The following is a 25,830-nucleotide window of genomic DNA, read 5'->3' as shown; positions in this document are numbered from 1 at the left end:
GCTGCCACGTGAGGCCAGATTGCTCGCTCTGTCTCCAGAGAGCATGTTCACAGGGACACGCAGTCCATTCGCAAAAGTCCTGCTCATCAACAAGGGAGCCCCTCCACTGAAAGAAGAGGGACAACCAGGCTCTGCATTCAATGCTAATTTACTGTGAAAGGTGACAAACATGCAGAGAATGGGAATTTATTAAATTCCTTGACCCTCAGAAATGATGGGCCTCTTATTGATGCCGTCCACCTTATAGGCTGAGTGCTTCTAGGCTGAACAGCTTCTGTGAGCTGTCACATTTCCCACAACTTTGTGAAAGATATTACATTTGGCATCTTCTCTGACACGTGGATGTTAACGCCTCACTTGCAAAATCAGGAGAGGTTATGCAAGATAAAATGGTCATATCTAGTGGGGTGAGAGCACAGAGTGCGAGGAGAATAGCAGACTAAAGATCACACAACTCATGTGATTTGAAATGGTGGGAAATCATTTCCACTGCTGTGGTGCTTTGAGTTCTGGCCAAAGTCAATCCTGATGTGATTAAAAAGCCCCAGAGCTAACGCTGCCTCTGTACATAAAGCACACTAATTGTGTCCCACCACTGGGAGGGGAAAACGACATGAAAGGGTATTTTGATCTGAATATCAAAAGGGAAAATCTGGTGGTTATGGAAACCAGCTGTGCGTCAGTATGACAGCCATGTCATAATAATTCAATTTGCAGAAAGCAATTGAGTCACACAAGTCTGCTACCAGAAGTGCATTAAATAATTATTCAATTTGAGCAAAGGTGTTATCTCCTGCACTACTGAGATGGTGTTAATTTAATATAAATGAACATATATTCTAAATAATAACCCAGATCCCAGAAAAATGAGTTATGGATTATATAAGGCATTACGCTGGTTCCAATTCCATGTTAAAAAAGCTTTTTTTCATTTTCAAGAATGATTTGTTTAATAAATCAAAACTCAATGTGTGTTTAAAACACATACAACAATGAGACTGAATTGTAAAAGTAAATCACATTATAAATTCTCCATCCATTAGATGTAACATGATCTCAAAGCTTGAATGGTTCGGAGTCATTTAAGTTTGTTTTCTCCTTTATTTAGTGTGAAATAAGAAGTAATTTTAGGTTAATTGAAGCTGAGGTATGAGGAACAACAGCAGCAGCATTACATCTCCTCTCTCACCTGCATAGCGTAGAGGAGCATCCTTGTCCAGTGCAATTAGAGGGGGGTCCAGTAGCACTTTCTCATCGTTTTCTGTTACGATCCCATGGTACGTCGTCTCAATCCATGGTTTGTGCTTATTGACTGTTAGAGACAGAAAGAGAAACATTAGTGTTCACTATACAGAAGAAAAGTCTCTGCTAATTAGTTCTGTCCTGAGATGTCTTGTTTATCTCCCAATGGCACAAATGAGCAATTTCCATCTTTTTTTCTGAACCCTTAATAGTAAATGTACTAGATTCATGTAATGCTTTACCAGTCTTAATGACCACTCAAAGCTCTTTATAATACAAGCTGCAAACACACCCATATATACAGCATAAATATATATATAGTAGTACGCCATCACATCCCATTCACACACTAATGGCACAGCCATCAGGGACCCAAGAACAATTTGACATTAACAAACATCTCAAAACAAACAATCATCTGACTACGAGGCGATATTTTTAAGTTAGACAGTTACACAAGACATGAGTCAGCTTGTGATTGGATCTCACTTCCTCGCTCTATATGCAAATAAACATCGGCATTCTCTTTGTTCACAAAGTGATGCAAGTCGATTTAAGTGCGTGAGTCTTGAGATATTACTATTCGCAATAGCAAAAAAAGAAAATCAATATGTATGAAAACACAGATGTTTAAAAATAATTTGCCTTTCATTGTGTAACTGTGGTGGTTCATATGACGTCAGCTAAACATATGCGTCACAGGCCACCTCAAAGTGGGTGATTAGATCTAGAATAAAACCATACATCTTGAATGTTCACAGACCTACCAGGTCTGAACAGAGCCTTGTACTTTCAGGGTGGCTTTGTGGAGCATTAGCTGTGCCGTTTACAGCTCAGTGAGCTACTCAACCTGGGAAGCATTAAAGCTACAGACAGCAAACTGTCCTAACTGGCGGCTGCAGAAAAAGCTGCAGTGAGTGACATATTTGGGCTGATTTAGAGAACAGTACTGACGCAGGGGATATGCAGCTCTCTTACAGCCAATATGTGCTCACTCCAGAGTGAGAGGAGAGGATAACATTCCTGTACTACTGATCTGCAGAGGCGATGCTAACTCTGGCTGACAGAACGCTGTAGGCGACAGCAGCTCTGGCAGAGCTAACCAAACTATAGGCACCTTTCCTGAGGACAGCAAATGCTTTTGCAAGTATGTGAAAATCATTTATGTAACTCTTCCCTGGATTTCAGGATGATAGGTTTAGTTCAGGGACAGTATCACCCAAAATTTATGAGGGCTGCAACTTTTGTGCAAGACCTATTAACAAGAATTGCTACTTTTTTAATGTTTGATCACACTTATTGATCCATGGCTTTGAAATGTTATATCATTTTTTTTTTTTTTTTATCCAATTATGATTCATTAAATCCGGAAGGTGTGGAAATCATAATAAATTCAATGTGGCCCCATCTTGCATTTAAGCTAGGCCATGTAAGCCTTCAATCAACAGCAAGATGTCATTGACCACACTTTAATTAGCATGGGGCTCAAAGTTACGTCATAATTAATCAAAAATTATTCATTAGGTATCATAAACTGCTTGTAGATATATGAGTTTTTTTTTGATTCATAGAGGAACATCCCGATGCTACAAATGAGCTGTCAAGAGGTTATCACAGCAAACATTAAGTGACCTCAGGTCATGAAAAACATGGTATTTTTCAATGAGATCCACAAGGTTAACATTAAAAGACTAGAAGCCAGTCAGAGCAGCAACTGATGGCTTAAGTTGGGATGAATGTTCGACTTCTGTGTCGATAATTCTGTGGCACATCCTCCAGCCTCCAGTCCTAGGCAGTGGCTTAATTACTGTGTCTCTGTTGCAGAAAGCTGGTGAAATTCAAGTATCTGCTTAGGTTGCCAAAACATAAATGTTGTTGGCACATGTGCCTGTGGGTCAATGTGTGAACTGCAAGTATGTGTATTTCAAACTCTTAAAATAAAGTTATGTCCTCACCATTTAATAATTAAGCATCACATCAGCATTTCCCAATTAAATCCAAACTGAAATATGTTTTGCATAGTCCACAGTTGTTTCATGGTTTAAAAAAGCCTCCACATCATATATTCATTATCTGTTATATTTTGAGCTTCAAACAGTAGCCAGATATAAAGGAAATCTACAAAAGCGTAAATTTAAGATGGCAAGGTTTTCACAAAGCATTAAATGTCAATCTGCCAAATCCAATTTCAGATAAGCAAATGAGTTGCGTTGTGTAGTTACGTAATTTAGTGTAATTCTCAGTGATTACACGATCAATGAAAATTAATTACAAGCTACTTGCACAGGATTGGTTGACGTGGGCATCACCATGAATGGGAATTACCCAACATACTGTCATTTTATTCTGTGAGAGGTTTTTTCATGGTATCTTAAAGGCTTTAGTAGACATGCTTTTAAAACTTGTCGATGCAGAAAGTATAGAGTATTTTTTATGTTTAATGACTGAATAAACAACATTAATTTGATATATATAAGTACATTATTAAAGTGAGTATTTTTGGATGTGTTTATTTAGTTTATTATCAATTTGACATGATAGAAGACAGATAATGAGGTGAGGGGACAAAACGAAAAATATTATATAGACTCAAACTGTGTTTTAAGGTTTAGCCAAAATAAAGAACTTTTCGCTTCATGGCCGAGCTGCATAAGGATTTCCTATCACTTTAAATCTCTGGTTAATCTTGTCCTGCGCATGCAGTGCTTAAGTGCCTTGTTTGCCGGTGATTTGGAATTGATCAAGCCCAATAAGTCGTCTGAAGTGAAGTGGATGTCTTTAGACAGATTGCCAGGCCAGACTACTACAATAATCTGCTTTAGCTTCCACAGAGTCACAGTGGCTTTAATACAGGTCCATCCTCCGTTCGAAGTGCACTGAACCAGGATCAATACTGAATGGTGCAACATCAAGCAACACATTTAAAGCTCCTGGAGGTTGATGCCAAACATTTGAGTCTAATCGTGACCTATAAAAACAGCTGATTGAACAGACATGGCCTGGGTCTTCTCTGGTTGATTGAATTTAATGTTGTTTCCCGTAATCTAACATCTCCATCTAGACCATTTGGAATTGGCCTAAAAATAAATGGGAAAAGAGTTTTACTTCATTTTAATTAATTGAATCCACGGTAAACAAGCACACAAGCTTAAGACCAGCTGACACTGGTAAATCTATGTGTGTTACTTTGGTAGTCAGATTCTCTGTCACAGCCAATTAGCTTTGTGTCTGAAAGAGGAGTTTACACACAAAATTGATTGAGTATTTGTCATTCTCTGTCATTCTCTCCTCATAAAAAGAGAATCAAATCACAAACTTCACATTGGAGCAAATATTGGCTTTTCATCTTAAGACAAATAATGTGACATATCGCCCAGCCCTACAAATTGTAGAGCACACAGAATGTGATCCCACTTAATTGAAGGTATAGATGCCCAACTGCAAACAGCACTTCGGCTGTGCATCACCATTTAAATCACAGCTCCTTTCACTCTCACACACACCTCCAATGAAATAAAATCTTAAGCTCCATTTTATCTTAAGCGTGAAATTCTCACATACGATGTGTGAAATTGCCAACAAGGCCATTCTGACAAGACAGCTTCATCATCTCCCATCAAGCCTGCAGTGAATAGGAAGAACGTTTGTAGGGCTGTGACTTGCTTGGCAGAGAACATCTGACACAGCGAAACAGAGATGTGATTCACGGAAACTGGGTGATTTTGTTAAATACGATTATAAAGGGAAGACTTTGCACTGTAATTGAGGCACGAGTTTGTTGTCTTCAGGAAAGGCCGCTTTAGGATTTAGGATGGAACGAGATAAGGAGACAGGCTTTGAAGTGAAGCAGTCTGAGAGGGGGCCTGCTGCTGCTGCAGTTCTGAAAGTGTTTCATATGGAAAACTGACATTTTCTTTATCGTACTAAATTATAAAACCACTTCTCCTAATGCAATGCATAATCACTATAGTCTTAATTATAACCTGCAGACTCAGCCCATGGCTCAGATCACAGAGGATAATTCAAGAATAACATGCGACTCTTTCTAATGAATAATGATCAACATTAAACTGATCATGAGATCCTTGACCTACAGCAGAAAAGGCTTGAGAAGCAGATGTGCTTGTGTTGTATCAAATGTAAATTAACATTATGTTCTTAGAGTTATCTGGTAACATTTAAGGCCAGATTGACATGAGGCACATGCTGCAACCACTGAATGCACATTACCTTGAATGAATATAAGCCTGAAAACAAGAAAGAAAAAAGACAAACAATAAGTCAATCTGTCATTGCAAACTACCATTAGGGAAAAAACAGAAAGGATGGTTGCTCATTAATATCATTTAATGTGTCCTTTTTTTGCTTAAGTGCAGACATATTAGAGAAAAGTGAACAGATAAGGGCAAAAATTGCAAAAATAAATAAATAACAAAGCTAAGGAGTCAATTACAAAAACATGTAGATCATTCCACATGCATCCAAACATTGTAGGGTAAGTTTGGGGAGAAACATGGACTAAGTGACCCTCCATTGTATTTGTAGCAAAATAAATCATTTCAATATAAATATTAGATGAGTTAGGATATAAATACACATATAATGGGCTGATATTGCTCTCTTGATAAATAAGATATTACCCCTGCAGTGTCATCCTCTGCCAAAGTAAATAATTTTTATCTAACCAAAAAAAAAAGAAGTTTCTAAAACACAAAACAAAGTGCTTGTATTGCAGCAGTTGCCACAAAAATAAACTCTCCTATATGCTGTATCACATACCAAACAATTTAAAACCTGATCTGTGACATGAGTAATGATGACTGGCTAATCCACTTAAAGAATGTGCAAATTATGCTAAGGAGGAGAACTCAGGGGGACAGGAGCAGTTTTAGAGAGGGAGGGGAGCTGAAACACAGCCGTCTTCTGACACCAGTGGACATGGATAAAGTACCCTGTGTCGATGTCTGAGCCAAACTGTGCAATGCCAGGTCAAGCCAACTTCCCTGATCTGCTCTGTGTCTCTGACACCCGTACCGTCGATCTTTGAACCAGATGTTCCTGGTGTTTTGTTGTTGTTGTTGCATAGGCACCTGGTTTGTTCCAGGGATTACAAGGGAAATATATGCATTTATTGGAGATGATAATAGGGCTTTAATGATTCTGAAGTGATCCAGATTTGCATTAGGGTGATGGAACCATGATACTGAGCTATATATTTTACACATTAAACATGTGGTGGTTGAACAAAAATACAATTAAGTTAGATGTACCGAATACTCATGTATGAATGTGCATTTATCATATCGTGTAGTCATTGTTTTAAAAGGTACCAAACATTTGCTCATCTTCAAAATACGACAATTTGTTGTTTTTCTTTTTCAGACATGACTCTTAACTCTAGCTGTTGACAAAACTAGACATTCAAAGACGTCAACTGGGGTTCTCAGGAAATATAACAGGCATTTGTCACTGTTTAAGACATTTTACAAACTGACAGAAAACAATGATGAAAAGTACTGTTAGCTGCAGTCCTGCTTGGAGTCATGATCGATAACTGGAGTTTCAGGCCTCAATGCAACAGTCAAGACCATTATTGGATCAATAACATTGCAATATTACAGTGAGAACAAATAGCTAGCAGCTATCCCCCGTTAAATGAATCACAGGCACTTTCCTGATCTTTAAGGTGCAGAGGACGATGCACCATTTTCAGCAACAAGATTAGCCGTCTCTGATGAGAAGCCATTTGTTGTTAGTTGTTATCACCACTGCAACTTTTGAGCTTTCCTTTCAACTAATTAAACCACAAAACAATAATGGTCTTGTAAAGGCCCAATAAGCTTCTTCTCAGCTCAGCACCATCTCAAATAGAAACAACAGTCCAACAACAACAATATCAAACTTCAAGGCAATCTTTGAGGATTCACATATTGTATGTGCAGGCACCTATTGAACAGTGGGATGCCATCGCTGATTCTTTCATGACTTCCACAGAACGGGGAAACATATTGACCATTCACATGGACACAAAGACAAAGCCCCTTTATGGTTGCCTAGCTCTTTTATTGAAGCCTCAGCTACACAGTTTGACCTATTAACCGTGATGAAATGCTTCCTGCGAGAATGTAAGGGATACAATGGCCTGTGGTAATCCTGATGTTCAATAGGACACCTGTACATGCGCTCTCCCTCCATACCACTGCTGTGATGTCTCGTCTTCATGTAGGAGGAATATAATCATTCTGCCTCTCCTACACTTCACCAATATGTGATGAGTGTTCACAGGCTACTGCTCACCCTGGGAGAAGCAGAGGAAACCACCACAGCTGTCCAGATTGCAGCAGCATCACTGCAGCAGATGATTGGTCTGCAAAATAATTTAAAGCCTGATAATGCTTATGAATCTCTAAATGCTTGTTGTGTAATGATAATGTTGCAGCCAGGTGTCAGTGCCTGAGAAGCCTTGTGAGGCGCTGTTTCATTGACTCATATTTTACATTTGAACCTGCAAGCCTTCATCTTCTTTGATTACATGCAAATGTGAAGCTCTACTACACTCCATAATAAGTCTGGTTGAACACTGAGCAAAACATATATAGTTAAACTACTAGCGGTCCGCTAGACTGAGTCCAGAACATGTGGATGTGCTGACATTCTTACATTACAACACACATGTCTAACTGACGTTTGAGTCGGATTTTGAGCTGGACACCATTGTTTCTTATACTTTAAACTTGTTGCACTTTGTTTAATATCCAGACCTAACTTTTTAATTTTGATAAGGGGTTAAATAGAAACTTTGATATCTTTTTGAGTTGCACTGCTGACTTAACTTATATGCCCTCTTTTTTATTTATTTTTTATCACGTTGGAGTTGCTAGTTTAAACCTACAGTTTTGCACTTTAATATTTGAGTCTTTGTTTACATTTTGTTTTGTGCTGCATTATACGATGACATACAGTTTGTTGTCAAAATAAAATTAACTGAAACAAATGGCCAATTAAATTTTTTTGGAGGAAAATTAGTCGTTTAGATTAATCGACTAATCGATAAAATAGTCGTCCGATTAATCGATAGAAAAATAGTCGTTAGTGGCAGCCCTAATTATTATGAATAAATTAGCCAAACATGACAATCACAGGCAACATAAGTGGTAGTGTGGTCCTCAAGCAGAGTGTTCAGTCTGTCTTAATATTGCTGGAGACTAAATAAAGCCTCTCTGTTGCCAGGTTGATATTCATATTTGTCCCATCAGCTGCAGCAGTACACTGAACAGAAGAGAAGAGAGTGTCTGTGCTCTGTGATAATCAGAGCTTGAGGTGGTCCCAGGAAGAAGATTTAAACATTTGATCCGGTTAAACTTAAAAACAAATACAGAGGAAGAAGCCAAACATACCACTTGCAGAAACTGCCTCAGAGTATGTGAGCACCAGACAATTCCAGATACGGACTGATTTATTTAACTATCCAATAAATCTGTATTTTCCAGAAGCATGGTTCTCCTGGCAGACAGGTGTGTGCTTACAGATGATGTGGATGACGTTTCCAACACCAACAGACATTGGCAAATGTGTCAAGAGAGTTTATGGAGATAAGAGCTCTCACTGGTGTCTGTGTGTCTTCAAGAAAATCGAGTGCTCTCCACAGCGGAGTTAATGCGTTACTTCCTGCCTTTGCCTGCTGCACCCAGTTGCACCACCTCTCACCTGAATAATGCGGAGGATTTGGAACACGTCTGTGCAAAGATCCTCCCGCTGCATTGTGCATGTGTGAAAGGCAAAGTCCGGGTTAAGTCCAGACCCAATTTTCCGGTCTTTACCCGCAGGTCATGTCTGATAACGGCTTTACTGAAGTCGGACAGAAATATCCACCAGTGGCACAGATACAGCAGCTGAATAGGCGCAGGTGTGCAATGCATGCAGATCTGAGTCAAGCACTGGATTCATTTATCCTGGTGACTCTTAACTCTATGGACCAAGAATTATCAATGGACAATCTGCTCACAGTCTGAAACTGTGGGCACACTTCTCTGTTTTTCTTGCCTTACAAGCTCCTGAGCTTGTTGACACAAGTCACCACAATCACAGACTGTGGACTGTTCTAGGAAGCCTTGAAGTCTCTTAAATGAAGCCCAGACCTCAAGGGCCCCTCACTCCCCAAACACCCGGCTCACACAGGAGAGTCTCTCAGTTTCCCTGCCAGGCAACAACATTTGTTTGTCTTCAACGCAGAGACTGAACACACCCTGGATGGCCGTAGCCCTGCACAAGGAGGGGGTAGGGAGCCGCAGAGGCCTTGAATGCAACTCAATCCCCTCTCTGTGCGAGCGACACAAAAGGGCCAGTGAGAGTGAAGAAGTGAGAGTGAGACGGCAACAGCTCTGAACAGGCGCTCCGGTGTAGCTGAGTTAAACCAGGTAATGTGCTCTCTGGTTACCTGCTTCCCATGGAGCTTAATGTTAACACGCCCAATTGTGAATAACTCCAGTTGCAATTTTTCAGCTGGAGGCAATGGGACTCAAGGGAGGAGGTAGCACAGCCGCATAAGCAGCAGATATGGGTGGAATTACAACCTGTACATTTTATTATAGTTCTGAATCCAAAAATAACACAATGAGATAAACACAAATCACTTTCAGCATTGAGGCATTCCATTTAAGACTGACAAGGAAAATTATATTTCTCATATATTTGTGTGGCCTATTATCTTCACCAGATATAAAAGTCAAAACTGATTTTTAACTAATTCTTCTCATTCTATAAAACATAACCCCTGACCCTTTGCTCTGCAGTTCTAATGTTAAACATAAACACTACAGATTCATGCAAATTTAAACTCCGTTCTTGTTAGCTGACACAAATTCCCAGTCATTTGGCACAACTTAATATTCACAACTGAATGACCCATTCTTGACAGTTCACTGACTCCATTCAGCGAGTGAAGGCACCGCCGATAGGAAAGTCACCACCGACCCAATTCAGTTCTAGAATTCTCATGGCCTGACTTTCCAGCAAGTGGCAAATTACAAAATCGAAATACTTCAACAACTTAGCGCTTTCTGAGGATTATCTCATACACACATTCTTGAGGGGCTTGAGACACGATCCTGTGAACAGTGAACACATTGTGACGTATTTAGTCAAGATCCCGACCCCAAAGTCTGGGTCCAAAAGCCCTTTTGTTCCTCTGCAGAATGTCTGAATAAATATTGCAAATATGTAACAGTTAACTTGTAGGAACAGGGCCTCCATCTAGGGCAAGCAAACTGTTATTTTGGGCAATTAAGGGTAAATGTAATATATCTAATCATAGTTCACGGAAATAGTAAACAATTTTAAAGCTCACTTAAATAAGAATGCATGGTTCCCTCTTTACCTCAGTCCAGGCGGTTTGACACACGGTGTCTCAACAAATAAAAAACATATTTAAGTGAAATTTGGTTCAACCTTTGTCCATTACCCAATGAGTAAGTGATAAGGTTTAACTGTGAACAGCGCCACCATGCTGCCATTTACAAGACCCTTTTAACGATCGCCAAGAACGTACCGTGATGTTAAGAGGTATATTCCCTCATCAGATTCCCTGCATGGAACAAAACTATGAGTATTTGTCTCATTTGTGTGTTGACTAATTTACCTCCATTTTATCCATTCCCCCTACACATTTTATCAGCTCATCTAACTTTGAATAAATACTTGGCTGAGCCTGATAAAAAGTTAACCTGATGTCTGTCATTCCAATATCTGCCAATGTCTTGTTGGCAATTCTGATCCTGCAGACACTGAGAACTTTTTCTTGTAGTTTGTAATAAAATTAATGGCCATAACTAGGTCAGTCTGACCTAAAATTCACCCTAATACAAATCCATAAAGTCCAAATGAAGGATCTACGTATTCTTTAAAAGTCATGGCTGCCATCAGCCCATCAAGATTAAAGTTGCACTTATTTGTGCTGCTTCAGCAAAGATGTGTGCTCACAGAGGTCTTTGTAGTCACATCTGCGTCCAAGGACTGATATGCGGAGCAGATCACTAAACATCAAATAAATTCAGTCCCATCAATCAAAACCACGTCGAGTGACACATTGACAACAGCTGACATTTTACTATTTGTTTAACCAGCTGATAAAGACCTGAGTGAAAGATGTCATCACATTATCAGTCAATAACCACCCCCCAGTTAATATTTATTATTTCTGAGTCTAAACAAGTCTGTAAACTGATGCTGGATGATGGAATACAACAGCATAACTAGAGCTGCAGGGGAGATTCAAACAATGCAGTCGTTGTCATCTGTGTGCATCCACATTTTGGAATAGTTTCAGAAGTCCAACCAAAGGTTTCAATTTATAATGGCTTTGAATGCTGATGTCAATGTTGTTTATAGAGTGACAGTGCAGATGACTACGTGTAAGGGTAGAAAAGCTTATGAAGACATTTATGAAGACATGTATGAATTAGCTGATTTAACAGAAAAATGATCTGATACCAAATTCACAATTATTGAATACATTTTTGGAGTAAAATAAATATGATATAGAGCATCTTTGTATGAATAAAGACCATGTGTACAATATTTCCCTGCATGTCTTAACTCATTAGACTTTACAATGGGTTAAACTGAATAATTAAGTGATCAGGAATGAGCATCCAGACAATTAATTAGACTTCAAAAATAAATATATTGACCTCAATACATTACACTAGCATTAACCTATATGAAATTTTAAGTAAATCAATGGCAGGCTCCTCCGACTATTGCAGGATGAGAGGAGGCCTGGGAGGAAACACCTGACCTGTAATATGTACTTCATCCTAGCCATGTGAGGACTGCGCATATGTTAACTCAGCACCGCACGAAGCCAGCCATCCAATTTGTTCAACTACAATTACTTAATTCGATCATGAATGAGCCAAGAAACTTCCAATCCGCCAGCTTTTCTTTTGTCTGGCTCATGCACCTCAGCAGACCGAACATTCAACCCTCCAACACAGGGACACGCAGCAGCTGCTCGTGGTCACAGAATAAGACACGGATCACGTGGACATGAGGTTCAAACCAAGTGACAAACACCAAAATGTGTAGTTTCGATTAAAAATATAAAAAATCATTAAACAGAAGTGGACAGCACACAACTAAAATGTGATTACGTTTCAATAGACCTCCCACAAGCCATCTGTGTTTGCCTCAGTGGCCCTCACACTGGCATGTCCTTGCTGGTAGTATAATGAATCAAAGGGTAGCTGCAAGAAGTTTGATGTGTAACAAAACGTGTTTTTCCCCCACTGGTCCTTCAAGGTCTGCTGAGGGTTGGTTGTAGCGTCCAATCATTTGCAGTGATCTAAACTAGAGGCTTTGGGACCAAGAACCGCTAAGGATAGAATACCAGAGAGTTTGCCCTGTTGTTGGCTTAAAGGTGTCTGTTATAACAGGAAGAAATCCACAACAAGCAATGAAAACGCATTAGCCGGCCTGCAGGTGACAAGAGGTGGCTCATGAAATACACGAGTGACCTTTGGTTAATAAAAGATAAGCCCTCGCCAAGATGGTGATTTCACAGGCCTCCCTTTGCTGATAAGAGCAGGAGAGCCAGCAGGTGAACTTTGCAAACACACACATAAAACACATTTCCACACTACCCAGGACCAACTGCTGGAGGCCTTTTCCTTTTGATTTATGAAAAAGGTAATGAAGTTACTGGTGTACTGGCAGACTCATGGTGCTGGGCATGCTCAGCTGCTTGACATGGCAACGGGGAAAAAATAAGGCTGTATTAAAAGCCCCTGTGCCGACATTTATGGAACCATGGTCTTGATACTGTTCATGGGGCATAAACTGGGTGTAACATGTAAAATAAAGCAACACACACAATCCTCCGGCATTGGGAACTGCCCAGACATGCTGATATGGCTAGTGACTAACATGCACCTTTACACACCCTGGAACACAGGAAGATCACACTGGGGAGTCGGTGGAGTTTGGGTGTGTAAATTCATGCAGTGAAGGATGGCTTCATGTGTTGTGCAGGCAGCCGCTGTGAGGAGGGAGGTGGACCACCCTGCTGCAGATAAGGGCATGTTCCTCCTCAGTGTGTCCATGGGTGACATTGCAAATGAAGAGTACAAATGCATTTCTATCTCTTGAATAAAAAGGATATATTTGTGAATCAATTATGTATGTGATCCTGATTGGGCCCAGACGTAGTTATAGATTTTTATAATTTTTTTTACTTCAGTGTGTAATCACACCACATGAATTTTTGAGTCCGCCGACAGAACAGGAGCATGCGAAGAGGATCTGCAATGCGTAGCCGACCGAGCTCCATCCCGGTGCGACCACAGCATCAGGCCTTGTGATCGAAGAATAAACCTGCCAGCCCTGATGGCACTGGATCTAAAATGGGGGGGGGGGGGGGGTTTATAAACACATCATCACTCGCCATCAATTCAGATAATTACCGTTTGATTTCCAAACATGCGCAAGTTAAAAAGAAAAAGTGTGATGATCATGAACCAGGTAGAAGGTGCCGAGGATGAATTTTAAGAAATAAGAAGCGACGAGAAACGAGCGATCTAAAAATAGACTGGATGCGGATGACAGGAGGGGGTCGTTCCGTGGCCTTGATGTTATCTCCACAGTAGCCCCCCTTTATTAGGATGCTATATTAACACATAGGTGGAATATGTGTTTAGAGTGTTCTACGTGGTTGTGGGGGGGGGCTTTAAAGGTTCACACGGCCGCAGCATCGCGGGATGCACTTGCTGCTGCTGCCGGCGGGATGCCTCCATCCCTGCCCTGCGGCTGCGAGGCTGAGAGGCTGCGGACCATCCCCGAGCAGGTTCTCTCCGGACCGCAGCGCCCGGCTGCCTCACGCCTCTCCCTCCCTCCTCCGCCGTCTGGAGAACCGCTAGAGACCGAGAGGACATGTCCCACACACACACTCACACAACGGGACACAAATCCCAGCTTAGTTACCTTTGGCTGCTTCCGCCGCACATAATAGTCCGAGGACCAGTCCGATAGCGGAGGCAAATCGTGTATTCCCTCGGAAGCGCATCCCGACGTGGAGTTCAACCGCTGTGAAGTAAGAGGCTTCTGCTTCTCCTTCTTCTTCTTCTTCCCCCGTCAGTCAGGCGCAGCGTGTCTCTGAGCAGGAGAATACAATCCAGCAGAAGATGAGTGTGTGTTACCGCGGTAGCTCTAAGATGGCCGTCGTCACCGCCGCCGATCTGCTGCTCAATCAGCGCTGCTCCTGGTGTGCAGCGCGACGCGTTCACGGACCGTCGTACAACATCCAGGGTGCACTGGCTGTGACACGCACACGCACACACACACACACACACACACACACACACACACACACACACACACACACACACACACTCATCTTTCATGTTGTGTAGAGCTGCTTCCCCTGAGACAGGTGTTTATGTAATAGCTATCCACCAAATCACCTTTATTGAAATAAACATATATACCAGGAATAATTGAGCACAAATACATATTTATACACGCTGTGCAAGGAAAGAAAAAGGAAAGAGAAAGACATAAGGGTTATTATGAGAATATTACACCCACACACACACATGTTAACAAGAATAAAGAGGAAAAGGGTCATTTTTTGGGAACACATTGGGAACACAAAACAAGCCAACAAAAGAACCTAAACCAAATCAAATTGTGAGAAAAAGTTCCTCACGGAAGCAAAGGTGGAATTGCACTCAGTAGAGTGCATACATCCGACAAGGCCAGACCAGATCAGGATTTATTTGGATTTACACCAAATTACCTACCACAAAAACCAGTCCCTTTAATCATGTCTGATTTTTTCATCAGGACCCATCAATTAATATCAATGAAAATGTTTAAAAACGCTCTCTCAATGCAAAAGAAAGATGAACAAGAAAATCTTCCTTGACCCATCCCGCATCCTTCCAAGTTTCATGGTAATCTGTCCCGTGACTTTTGTGTGATCCTGCCAACTAACAAACAATCACAGATGAAAACATTACGTCCCAGGCAAAGGTAATCAAGGCTAATTTTCTTCCTGGACACGAGGCACAGTTTTTAAAAGCTGTGGGGTCAAAATACTTTAATTATGTCCAGTATAATTATCATGCAGCAAATCTTGGACTACATTGGTATTCAAGCTAAGAAAAACTCTACATTTTACACAAAGACGGGGGGAAATCAGTAGGCTAATCAAGGCCCAGCAGCATATGTTTACTTTGAAAATGTAGCTTTCCATTTTGATCCAAGCTTTGTTTTCTCCAATTCCAAACCATTATTCCATTTCCCTCCTCAGACTGTAAATTAATTCAGTTTACACATAATTGTAGTCATGTTCTGTCGATGAAAAATAAACATGTGTATTTAAAAGGGTTTCATTCACTGTTGATCTTTTGTGCTTATGTACACAAAGTAAACTTTTCTAAAACACATCTGAGAAGAAATGTCCACAAACAGTTACCTCAATCCCCACAGACAGGGTGGTTTGAACTTGTGAACTCACAACAAGGTGTGCTGCATTTTGTTTTGATGCAGGTGCATAGTATACATTTCAAAAGTATTCACATTTGAAATAACTCTTGTCTAAAACTTCCTGTGTATGTGATGTAATCTGAAAACACCAGGTATAATTATGAAGGAAAGTCCAGGACTTCATTTTTATATCCCTGACTAAATCAGATCAAACCTGTACTATACATGTGTTTGATGTGTCTCTTCATGCCACTGCAAATCTATGTCTGTGTTCTTATATGTAAAACCAACCCACAAGAAATCCACTTATGTTAACCTTGTCTCTTTCCATTCCTCGCCAGTTAGAATTGTCTCCATAGCGTAAAGTTCTCAGAAATCGGGTTGTATGAGGAGAACCTGAAGGCACCATGTGCCTAACGATGGTCAGTGACGTCAGTACTGTTATTGTGGGAGCATGCAGCTAGTTTAGCACAGACGGCTAAACTAAGACTGTGGGCGGGGTCCAGATGCCTGCTGGTGCCACAAAGGGGCTTGTGAGGATAGTAGAGACCACGATGATGTCAGGTGCAGGAGTCGTTTAAACACAACACTGAAGCCCAGGGGCCAACAGGGACCATCGGGGGGTCTGCGCACCTGAAAACACATTTGCAATTTAATTGTAAAGTTGTTCTACCCCTGAGTCACACAGACTGTCATCAGTTGTTGTAAGCCAGAAATGAGATGTTTGCGATATGAGGGCCCTTCATGTATCTCAAAGGGTTTTATACACACGTTCATAATAATGGAGTTGTCGCCCATGGAGCACACTGCCCCGGGGCCCCGGCCACACAACCCCTGCAATGGTTATTGGACAACACGACTTGTGACAAAACTATAAACAGTGAAAGGGGATGTGCCAGAGAATCTAAAATTAGTTTAATCCTTAAACCAATACTTCATTTAAAAACTGAATTACATCCATGCTTTAATTTTAAGCTTATTCCACCTGCACTGATTGGTAAAAAAAACAAAAGATCATGTCAATAATTTCGGAGTTAATCTATCCTTGCCCTGCAGAACAGCCGCACAACAGCAAGTGCATCATGGCAATGTGGCCTTGAATTGCAAATGTGGGTGGGGGGGCTGCTGTCTAATCAACACCCTGAGATATACATAGCACCCCTGAGGAGAAGAGGAGGCGATGCAATCAGAGAAGTACTTCCATCTAAATCCCTTTATTTTTCACTTTGCATCATGGCGGCTACTTATGCAAATTCAGACAATCTGTTTTTTTACAAAATAAAAAAGGTCAAGGCTCCATAATGGGAAAAATCATGTTGATGATAGAAAGTAAACAGGAGACTTTATTATGAGTGTTATACTGGTACCACAGCAGTGACACATATTCAACATTTTAGTCAAATAAATACACTTTTGAAAAACTGCAGAAAAGTAAACCTACCTATTAATTCCAATTGTCTGTCTCTCCATATGTATGTGGATCGTGCATCACGCAAACCGTTCACCTAATCGGTTTCACACTTGGCATGTCTATCGTAAATTGGCTGAGATAGTGCTGTGTAAGATTTGGTAAGATTTGAAGTAACTATAAATTCAATTTTATTCAAATATTAATGAAAAGTGCCTTCAGTCTGTGGCGTGACATAACAACATTCACAGAATCACATTTTAAGTGATTAGTCGCTTGTTTAACAGACCTCTGAAATAGTTGACATGCTATAGATTAAACAAATAACAGCAGTTAAGTAATTTCAGTCACACTTATAAATGAACTGAACTCTTGAACAGTAATATATCAAAATCAGTTTCACTTTAATAAGAAACATAAGACTTAAAACCTTAATTGCAGATAAACCAGGTAGGATGACTTTCTAACTTCACTCTGCAGCCTGTACTAAAAAGCTCTGTACACAACATCCAGCAGACAAACCATAAAAAAAAGTGACAGTAAAGTGTAGAACTGTTTAAAGGAAGACTCACTAAGGAATAATTCAGATGAAGCTCCCAAGTATTAACACAGGCCAGGAGAGCAGGCAAGTGGAGAACGGGCACTGCCCTTGTATGTGTTAAAAGAATGAAGAGCAACCATTAGAACTCTGCGCTGTCTCAATCGTGGCAATTATCACAAAGAAGCAGCACAGAAAGGACATAGTTGTGTGAGGCCACAATTAAGTGCTGGGTCTATAAACAGGGACAGTCTATGGGCATCAGGGCAGCAGCAGAGCCGAAGCACAATGCCTGTTTGTCTCCAGTCTGGCAACACATGGACGCTCCCCCTCCCTCACTGCTGTGCAGCCCTCTGGGAAGAGACATAGAAAGGCCATCATCATTCCTCTGGGGCACAATGACAGGCAGTAGGAGGTTTTAGTGTAAAGGTGTGAGAGATCGACGAATGAGCGGAAAGGTGTTACTTCCTTTAAGGAGTGCCCACTTGCCCACTCGCTCTTCAGGGTTACCACGACTGCTGATGGCTTGTTGTCAGCTGTAAATACAGACTTATCGGTATTCACTTAGTGCTTTATAATGTGTAATGTGCTGTTTTATTTGTAAACAGCAAAAGGAGTTAATGAGTGTTTTTGTCACCATTCTATGGCCCCGTACAAACCTGGTGTTAACATGTTGTTTTTGTATTCCGATCCCAAGTGGACAGCTCTGAGTGCATTCAGATCGGATGTAGATCAGCAGTGTGAATGCGAATCCGTCCTGGGCCACATATGAAGGACCTGTGTGGCCGAGGACAGATTTATGTTCACACCGAACAAAGAATGTGGACACATGTGACCACCTCCACATGTGGCCTTGCATGTTCGCATCTTTATCCGATCTGAGTGCGTTCACATCTGTACTAAGAGCTGTCAACTTGAGACCGGATCACAAAAAACACATGTTAATACAAGGTCAGTATTTAGTCATGGAGTCATTTTCACTTTTGTCCTCCAATCCTCCTCCAATAAAATTCCAGTGTCCAAGTCGACAGAGCTCAGAGTGAACAATTTCCATTGGAACTACAATCAACTGAAGAAACAGAGCATATAAAAACAAGCAATTCATATTCAGATAAATTCACAAGATAAACGCATGATAATAGGTATTATTTCACGTATCTTCGCACACGTTTAGCTCCTCAAAAGTGCTATCGGAGAAGCAGAAAAAAAAAAAGAATTCTTATAGTTTCAGTAGAGAAACTAGAACAAGCTGGACTCTAATGGCACTCAGTAGATTGCATACTTCCAACTGTCCTCAAATTCTTTCAAATTGCACAAAATAATAGATATCGGTTCCCTAAAGTTTTCCTGGTTTTACAAAATCAAAATCCATGAAATATTCCCTGAGAAATTTGTGAAAGTAAAAAAAGGAATAACGCCCTATCTCACAAAGTAATAATTAAAAAAAATTATTCTGCAACTTTCATTCATGTGTCCCATCCTTCGTTCAAGTTTTGTTGAACGAATTGATTCAGTAGCTTTTGCATAATCCCGCTGACAACAAACAAACAAAGGGATGGGGTGAAAAATAACCTCCTTGGTGAAGGTAAGGAATATATATAAATAAATGCTGTAACTGATATTTAAAACAAAGCTGCACATGCATGCAAGTAAGAGACTTTTTCAGCCCCTGTTACTTTATACCTGTGAACTCCAACGATTTGTAGATTAATCAATAAACAGAAAATTAAGTGGCAATAATTTAGCTGGAAGTTGAGCCATTTCAATAAATTTCTGGGCATATTAATGGTTCCGGTTCCAGTGACAACTGTATCAGCACTGTTTATGTTCATTGTTGTCGTCCATTTCATGGCTGCTCAGTGTGGAAAAAGAAGCTGCCTTTTACAATTCCGCTCATAGACTCCAACTCGAGCCCCCAGACAAGGATTTGGGGATTATATACACCACATTATGAGGCTGGTCGAAGGTCGCGGATGCCTCATAGCAGCTCAAATTATTCTAAATCATTCCGCCTCAGTTTCCATCCTTCTGCCTTATAGTTATAAAACTCACCAGAACGGACAGAGGGTGGACACTCTGGGGGTTGAACACATTCAGTTGTTGGAGACGTTACCGCAGGCTGCTGTCATGGTGGGTGGCAGCAGACGGAATCAGAAAATAACTTTGCTATCAGGGGAATCAAAGTGGTCGTGACCATTAAACGCCACAGCTTCTCAGCTTATTCTCTTTCCTGTCCTGCGACTAGAGTCTAGACTGCAGCTTGTGTTATTAACCACCGCAGAGTTGTTGGTTTTCCTTTCCTGGAGCAAGCAGGAATGTCATTATCTACTACACTTTTCAATAATGGGCGCAGGCACAAAAATAATTGCTCAGAAGGTGATTGTTTGCAGCCTGAGGCTTTTTCATAATGACATTCTCACATGTTATTTTATTAATGATGTGTACAGACAGACCATTATTTGTTTATCGATGTCTTCTTCACAAAGCAGCTGCATACTTCAGAGAGCGGCCCAGTATTTAATTGGCCCAAGGGAAGAGCTGAGAAAATTTATTTCCCAGGATCATAGATCTGCATGTCAAATTTTTCTTCATTCACTCTCACTTTCTTTATCTGATCATCAAAAAATATATCCCATGAACCATAAATGTGAAACGTCGCCTCATAAATCTATAAGCCTCAATTTTCAGTGGACATTTTTGTTGAATAGATTAATTTCATATACAGCGAGACGTTTTTTCTGTGCTGGCGTCTCCTTGAATCTACTCATTAATTCATTTTTAAAATCCTCGACTTGGGGGGGTGGATTAAATCTCACTTTAGAACTTCTGCTATCGACTCCTTTCACAGGACTTTTTTATTTTAAAGCCAATGGGTGTGTATGTGCAGCAGTCTGCCAACGAAGGACACGGGTGCTGAAGCTATGCACCTTTAAGAGCTACCTCCTCCACAGGGAACATTTAGAGCTAACCCGCAGTGATTGATTCCCTTCTGCCTAAGTTGCTCTCATTTATCTTACATCCTGGGCTGTCACTCGCCGTCATTTATTAACCACATGGCTCATCCTCCCTGTGCACACACTCTCACTACCAAAGTCCTGAAAAGACAGCCAGTTGTCCTTCCCTAAATTAATTCAAACTAATCATTCTTCAGAAACTCTCATTCCTGTCAGTGTCACAGACATTTGCTGTTCACCTCGGGAGACAAGATATTTAGTTATCACAATGTTTGCCCCACTTCCATATTGATGCTATGCAAAATCCTGTTTGTGTATTTGAGTTCATGAACAAAGAAGCTGTCGGCCTCTGATTGAGCAGTGATCCATGTTCCTTAACCACATTCTTTGCCTTTCTGCCAAGGAGGTTATGTTTTCACCCCTGTTGGCTTGTGAGAAGAAGAACGCATAACATTTTGGTGCTGATCTGGATCAGGGGGCTGATTTAGTTCTTGACATTATTACAGATTTCCAAGGGGAATAATTCATGGATCTTGATGAAAAAATCAGGCACATTTAGAAAACTAATATCTTTGAGTGGGTGTGTGATTTGCTGCAGGTTGGATGACTTTGAAGGGACTATTGGGTCTTGGCAGATGTGGACTTCACTGAGTTACCTCAGGCAAGAAGGTGTTTTTTTTTGCGTTGTTTTTGTCAGTTAGTTAGCAGGATTACACAATTCTATTGTAGTGTTTATATTTCTTTATTCTCTTGTCTGCCTCACTCTGACCTGCCTGCTGCTTTAACAAATGAATTTTCCCAGATGTGTGGATTAGAAAGTTCTATCTATCTATCTATCTATCTATCTATCTATCTATCTATCTATCTATCTATCTATCTATCTATCTATCTATCTATCTATCTATCTATCTATCTATCTATCTATCTATCTATCTATCTATCTATCTATCTATCTATCTATCTATCTATCTATCTATCTATCTATCTATCTATCTATCTATCTATCTATCTATCTATCTATCTATCTATCTATCTATCTATCTATCTATCTATCTATCTATCTATCTATCTATCTATCTATCTATCTATCTATCTATCTATCTATCTATCTATCTATCTATCTATCTATCTCTCTCTCTCTCTCTCTCTCTCTCTCTCTCTCTCTCTCTCTCTCTCTCTATCTATCTATCTATCTATCTATCTATCTATCTATCTATCTATCTATCTATCTATCTATCTATCTATCTATCTATCTATCTATCTATCTATCTATCTATCTATCTATCTATCTATCTATCTATCTATCTATCTATTTATCTATGTATCTATCTATCTATCTATCTATCTATCTATCTATCTATCTATCTATCTATCTATCTATCTATCTATCTATCTATCTATCTATCTATCTATCTATCTATCTATCTATCTATCTATCTATCTATCTATCTATCTATCTATCTATCTATCTATCTATCTATCTATCTATCTATCTATCTATCTATCTATCTATCTATCTATCTATCTATCTATCTATCTATCTATCTATCTATCTATCTATCTATCTATCTATCTATCTATCTATCTATCTATCTATCTGTCTATCTGTCTATCTGTCTATCTATCTAAACTACTATTTAATTTGTTGCGATTCCAGGAATTCCTTTCATTTTCTTTTTATCATTGGGAGATAGAGCGTTATGAACATTTCTCTTTATTTCTCAGAAAATCAATCATAGATTTTGATGAAAAAACACAGGCAAAGACATGTTTAGAGGACTGATATTTATCAGAGTGTGTAATGGGATGCAGATCCAAATACAAATCTGCATTTAGTGAATCTAAATGTGGTTTCATCAGGGTACTGCTGCAAGGTATGCTCTGCACTGAGTGTCATTTTAGGTTCTGTAGTTTCCATATCGATGCTGTGCAGAATCTTGTTTCTCTATTTTGGTTCCTGAACAAAGAAGCTGTTGGCCTCTGTTGCAGCAGGGATCCGTATCCCATATATGCACTTTGAATAACAAACACCTTATCAAACCCTTTAAAAAACAAAAGAAAAGAAAAAAAATGCCCCTCTATTGTGTCATATCACTCTGGCTTGTGAAATTGCCTCTGTTGTCCTCTTGGTTGTCAACAGCCTGCAGTTTCAGCTGCCTCGCCCCATTGTTACTGATGCGAGGCCAGGACACCAAAAGCACATAGCAGGAGTGAGTGGGAATCTGACAGATGGAGGCTTAGTAACGCTCTGGAATGCCTCAGTCTGCTCTATGGGGCTCAACAACCCTGCAGACTAGATCCATATTCCACATCCATATTCATTACAGCCATAATTTAATTTGATCACTTATATCCAATGTCAAACGTTTGATTGATGTTACATTCATTATGTGCATCTAAAACAGAATTCATAATCAGAATTCTTCAATGAAAACATTTCCATTTTCCTCTCATGTGTGCTGGATTCTTCCAGATGGGCATCAGGTTGCTCAGAGAAGTGTGGGCGCCATGATTGTGATATTCTTGTTTTAAGACTTGACCCCTGACCCCCACAGAAGGTCACCTCTGACATGCCATGCGGAGAGTTCATACCGGGGGTCGAGCTGGTGTCAAACTCTCACCTCCTCGTCTTTATTGCCTCAGAGGGTTTAGGGAGGGGGCACTGACATGGCTGTCACAACGAGTCCAATCAGTCATCTGTGATGGGCAGGGTCTCTTGGTTACTTGGACACTCTCATTGCAAGCACTACAAATGATGCACGGGGGAGGGCAACTAATGAATATAGACTATAAAGATTTTTTTTGTTTCAATAATTGAGACAGCAGCCAGGAAATGACACAAAAGTTTTCTGTAGATCAGTGATTAACAAAGCTTGTCCCCCAAGAGAGATACTCTGCAGCTGCCACGGGTCTAAGAGAGATTGTAGAGTAGCCCAACTAATTTTATAAATTACCATCCACCCATAGAGATGTAACACCAAACACGAAGGACGTTGTGAAATGCATTGAAACTGGCTTACACGCAAACAAACAGTTATACCAGCTATAGCTAAGTCCCTAGAGCCGAAGAAAAGTTCTCGGTTTGAATCCCAGCACCCCTTCTGTGTGGAGATTGAATGTTGTCCTCGTGTCTGCATGGGTTTTCTCTGCCCTTCCACAGTCCACAGACATGCAGGATGGGATGAAGTTCATTTGGGACTCGCAATTATAGGTCTGTCTCTGAATGTTGGTCCTGTGATTCACTGGCGACCTTTCCAGGACCTAACCCGCCTCTCACCCCCCTGAACCCCTGCTGGATGGAGGTTAGATTGATTTTAACACATGCCGTCATGGGGTCCTTCTCACAACTGTCTTAGATCAACAATAACCCAAGGACCAGAGTCATGCAGAGAAGACCGAACATTCTGTTACTGCTATTGAATCAGAGCTCGAGTTGGACATTGACGACCTGATCAATGACTTTGTTTCAGGAAGAAAGCAGGTTTATCATTAACGTAAAAATGTATGTAAATATAATGAATATAATTTCAAAGTGACGCTATGTGGTTGTAGATAAGGGACATTAGTTAATGTGACCCAGCTGTGGTTGGGAACTGGAACTGCTCTATAACTCTCTCTGCAGTTTTGTTCTCTGAGGAAACAAACTACTTTGACACACACCAAAAAAATGTGCATGTGTACACCCACACACCGGATAGAGCTAATAACACAAATGCCGGCCCAGGATACATTGCCCACCCATTGTAATAACCCCCAAGTGGACGTCTGTGATTAAAATCGTGTTTGTAAATGTGGAAACCTGCTGTCCAGACAGCGGAAGAGAACGGTCGGCTCCCTCATTACCCTTCAAGAAGGCTCATATGGCGAGTGGGTGATATTAAAGTGGAGGAAGTTCAAATGGCTCTGAGCCAGTGCGTGGCTCCGGCGTCTCCGACCGAGTGTGCAGAGCATCGGAGAGCACACTGACCCAGATGCTGAAACTGGCCCGAGTGTGGTGAATTTTATGATTTCAAATACCTGAGCTAGATCACATCCAATTCTATCCCAAAAGGGAGGAATAGAGGAGGAACATCATCTGAAAGATTCCAAATGTTTCTCTGAGAGATGTTTCTACCCCCAGATTCCTATCTTTCCACATCAGACGATTTAATGAGGGCTATTTGTTCTCTTCCACCGTGAAACAGCAGCTGATGCTCTCCTGTGATAAAAAAAGCTGGAGCTGATAGTAAACTGACCTCCAGCCTGTGGTAGAGTTCAGACTCTTAAACGCACTTGTTGAGACATTAAAGTCAGCTCGTCTATACTGTGACTCAGGTCCCATTAAAGTGTTTATATCGTGTTCCTTTTAGCTGCTCATGATTATGTCGTTAGCCTGCTATTAAGAGAGATCAGCGTTTATTAACCGGCCAGGTCAACGCTGCAGGCAGGGGAGCAATTGAGATACCCCCCCCCCCACCCCCCTGTAACTGTTTATGATCCTGTGCACACGAAAGATACAGAGAAAACGGAAATGATTTTGATCTTTGAGAGATCATTACAAATTATCCTCTGGATTTACACATGTGGAAGTCCCTGCTCAGCTGATTAGAATCTACACATCAGCAGTGTGTGATGCTCAGGAATCTGCTCCTGGTCCATCCGTCTTATTCATTATCTTCATCCAATATAGATTTTCTTGAGTCTGCTGTTTTCTTCACAAAAGTCTGACTCTGGCCCAGGTTTGATGGCTGGCGATGCACTTATTCATTACACTGGGTGATTTACAGCCTCGTGGGACTGATTTATTTGAGTATTTGCTATAAATACACGTTACCTCTGCACAACCGAAGTGGGGACACCAGACTCAGACATAAACACATTACTGAGACATCTGCTCAAGTCTGATGTAAAGATGTACTCTGATGTCATCAATTGGCATTTTTATTGAATCATGAAAATTTTTTTTGTCTACATTAGACCCTTTGTTTGGATATGTTTGCATTTTCAGATTTGTTGGTATTCAGTTTTGTCTCTTATTCGCAAATTGTTTGTGCACTTTTGTTTGCTCTTGCAAGTATTTTGCATATAACTAAATAGCGTCTAGCTGCAATGATGTGATTCATGTCACTCTTGTCTCCATACTCACAGAAGTTAAGCGTAACTTTTCCTCTGATGCAGACTGTGACAAATTAGAATTTCCAAGGCAAGTTCTGCATTTAGTATAAAAA

At 40.5% G+C, this 25,830-nt stretch overlaps 1 protein-coding gene across 1 annotated transcript in view; it reads right to left on the bottom strand.

Moving 5' to 3' along the window:
• Positions 1–14,456, bottom strand: part of clstn1 (calsyntenin 1) — a 30,760-nt gene extending 16,304 nt beyond the window's left edge. Inside the window, exons 1-2 of the mRNA XM_061074734.1 lie at positions 14,218–14,456; positions 1,190–1,312 (exon numbers count right to left, since the gene is read on the bottom strand). Coding sequence (XP_060930717.1) covers positions 1,190–1,312; positions 14,218–14,299 — 205 coding nt within the window. The 5' untranslated portion in view covers positions 14,300–14,456. The remainder of the gene's footprint in view (positions 1–1,189; positions 1,313–14,217) is intronic.
• Between the last annotated feature and the right edge of the window lie 11,374 nt (positions 14,457–25,830).

The sequence above is a fragment of the Limanda limanda genome, chromosome 7 (assembly GCF_963576545.1).
Source record: "Limanda limanda chromosome 7, fLimLim1.1, whole genome shotgun sequence".
Taxonomy (NCBI): Eukaryota; Metazoa; Chordata; class Actinopteri; order Pleuronectiformes; family Pleuronectidae; genus Limanda; species Limanda limanda.
The sequence above is the reverse complement of the archived record's forward strand: the minus strand, read 5'-3'. Positions and strand labels throughout refer to the sequence as shown.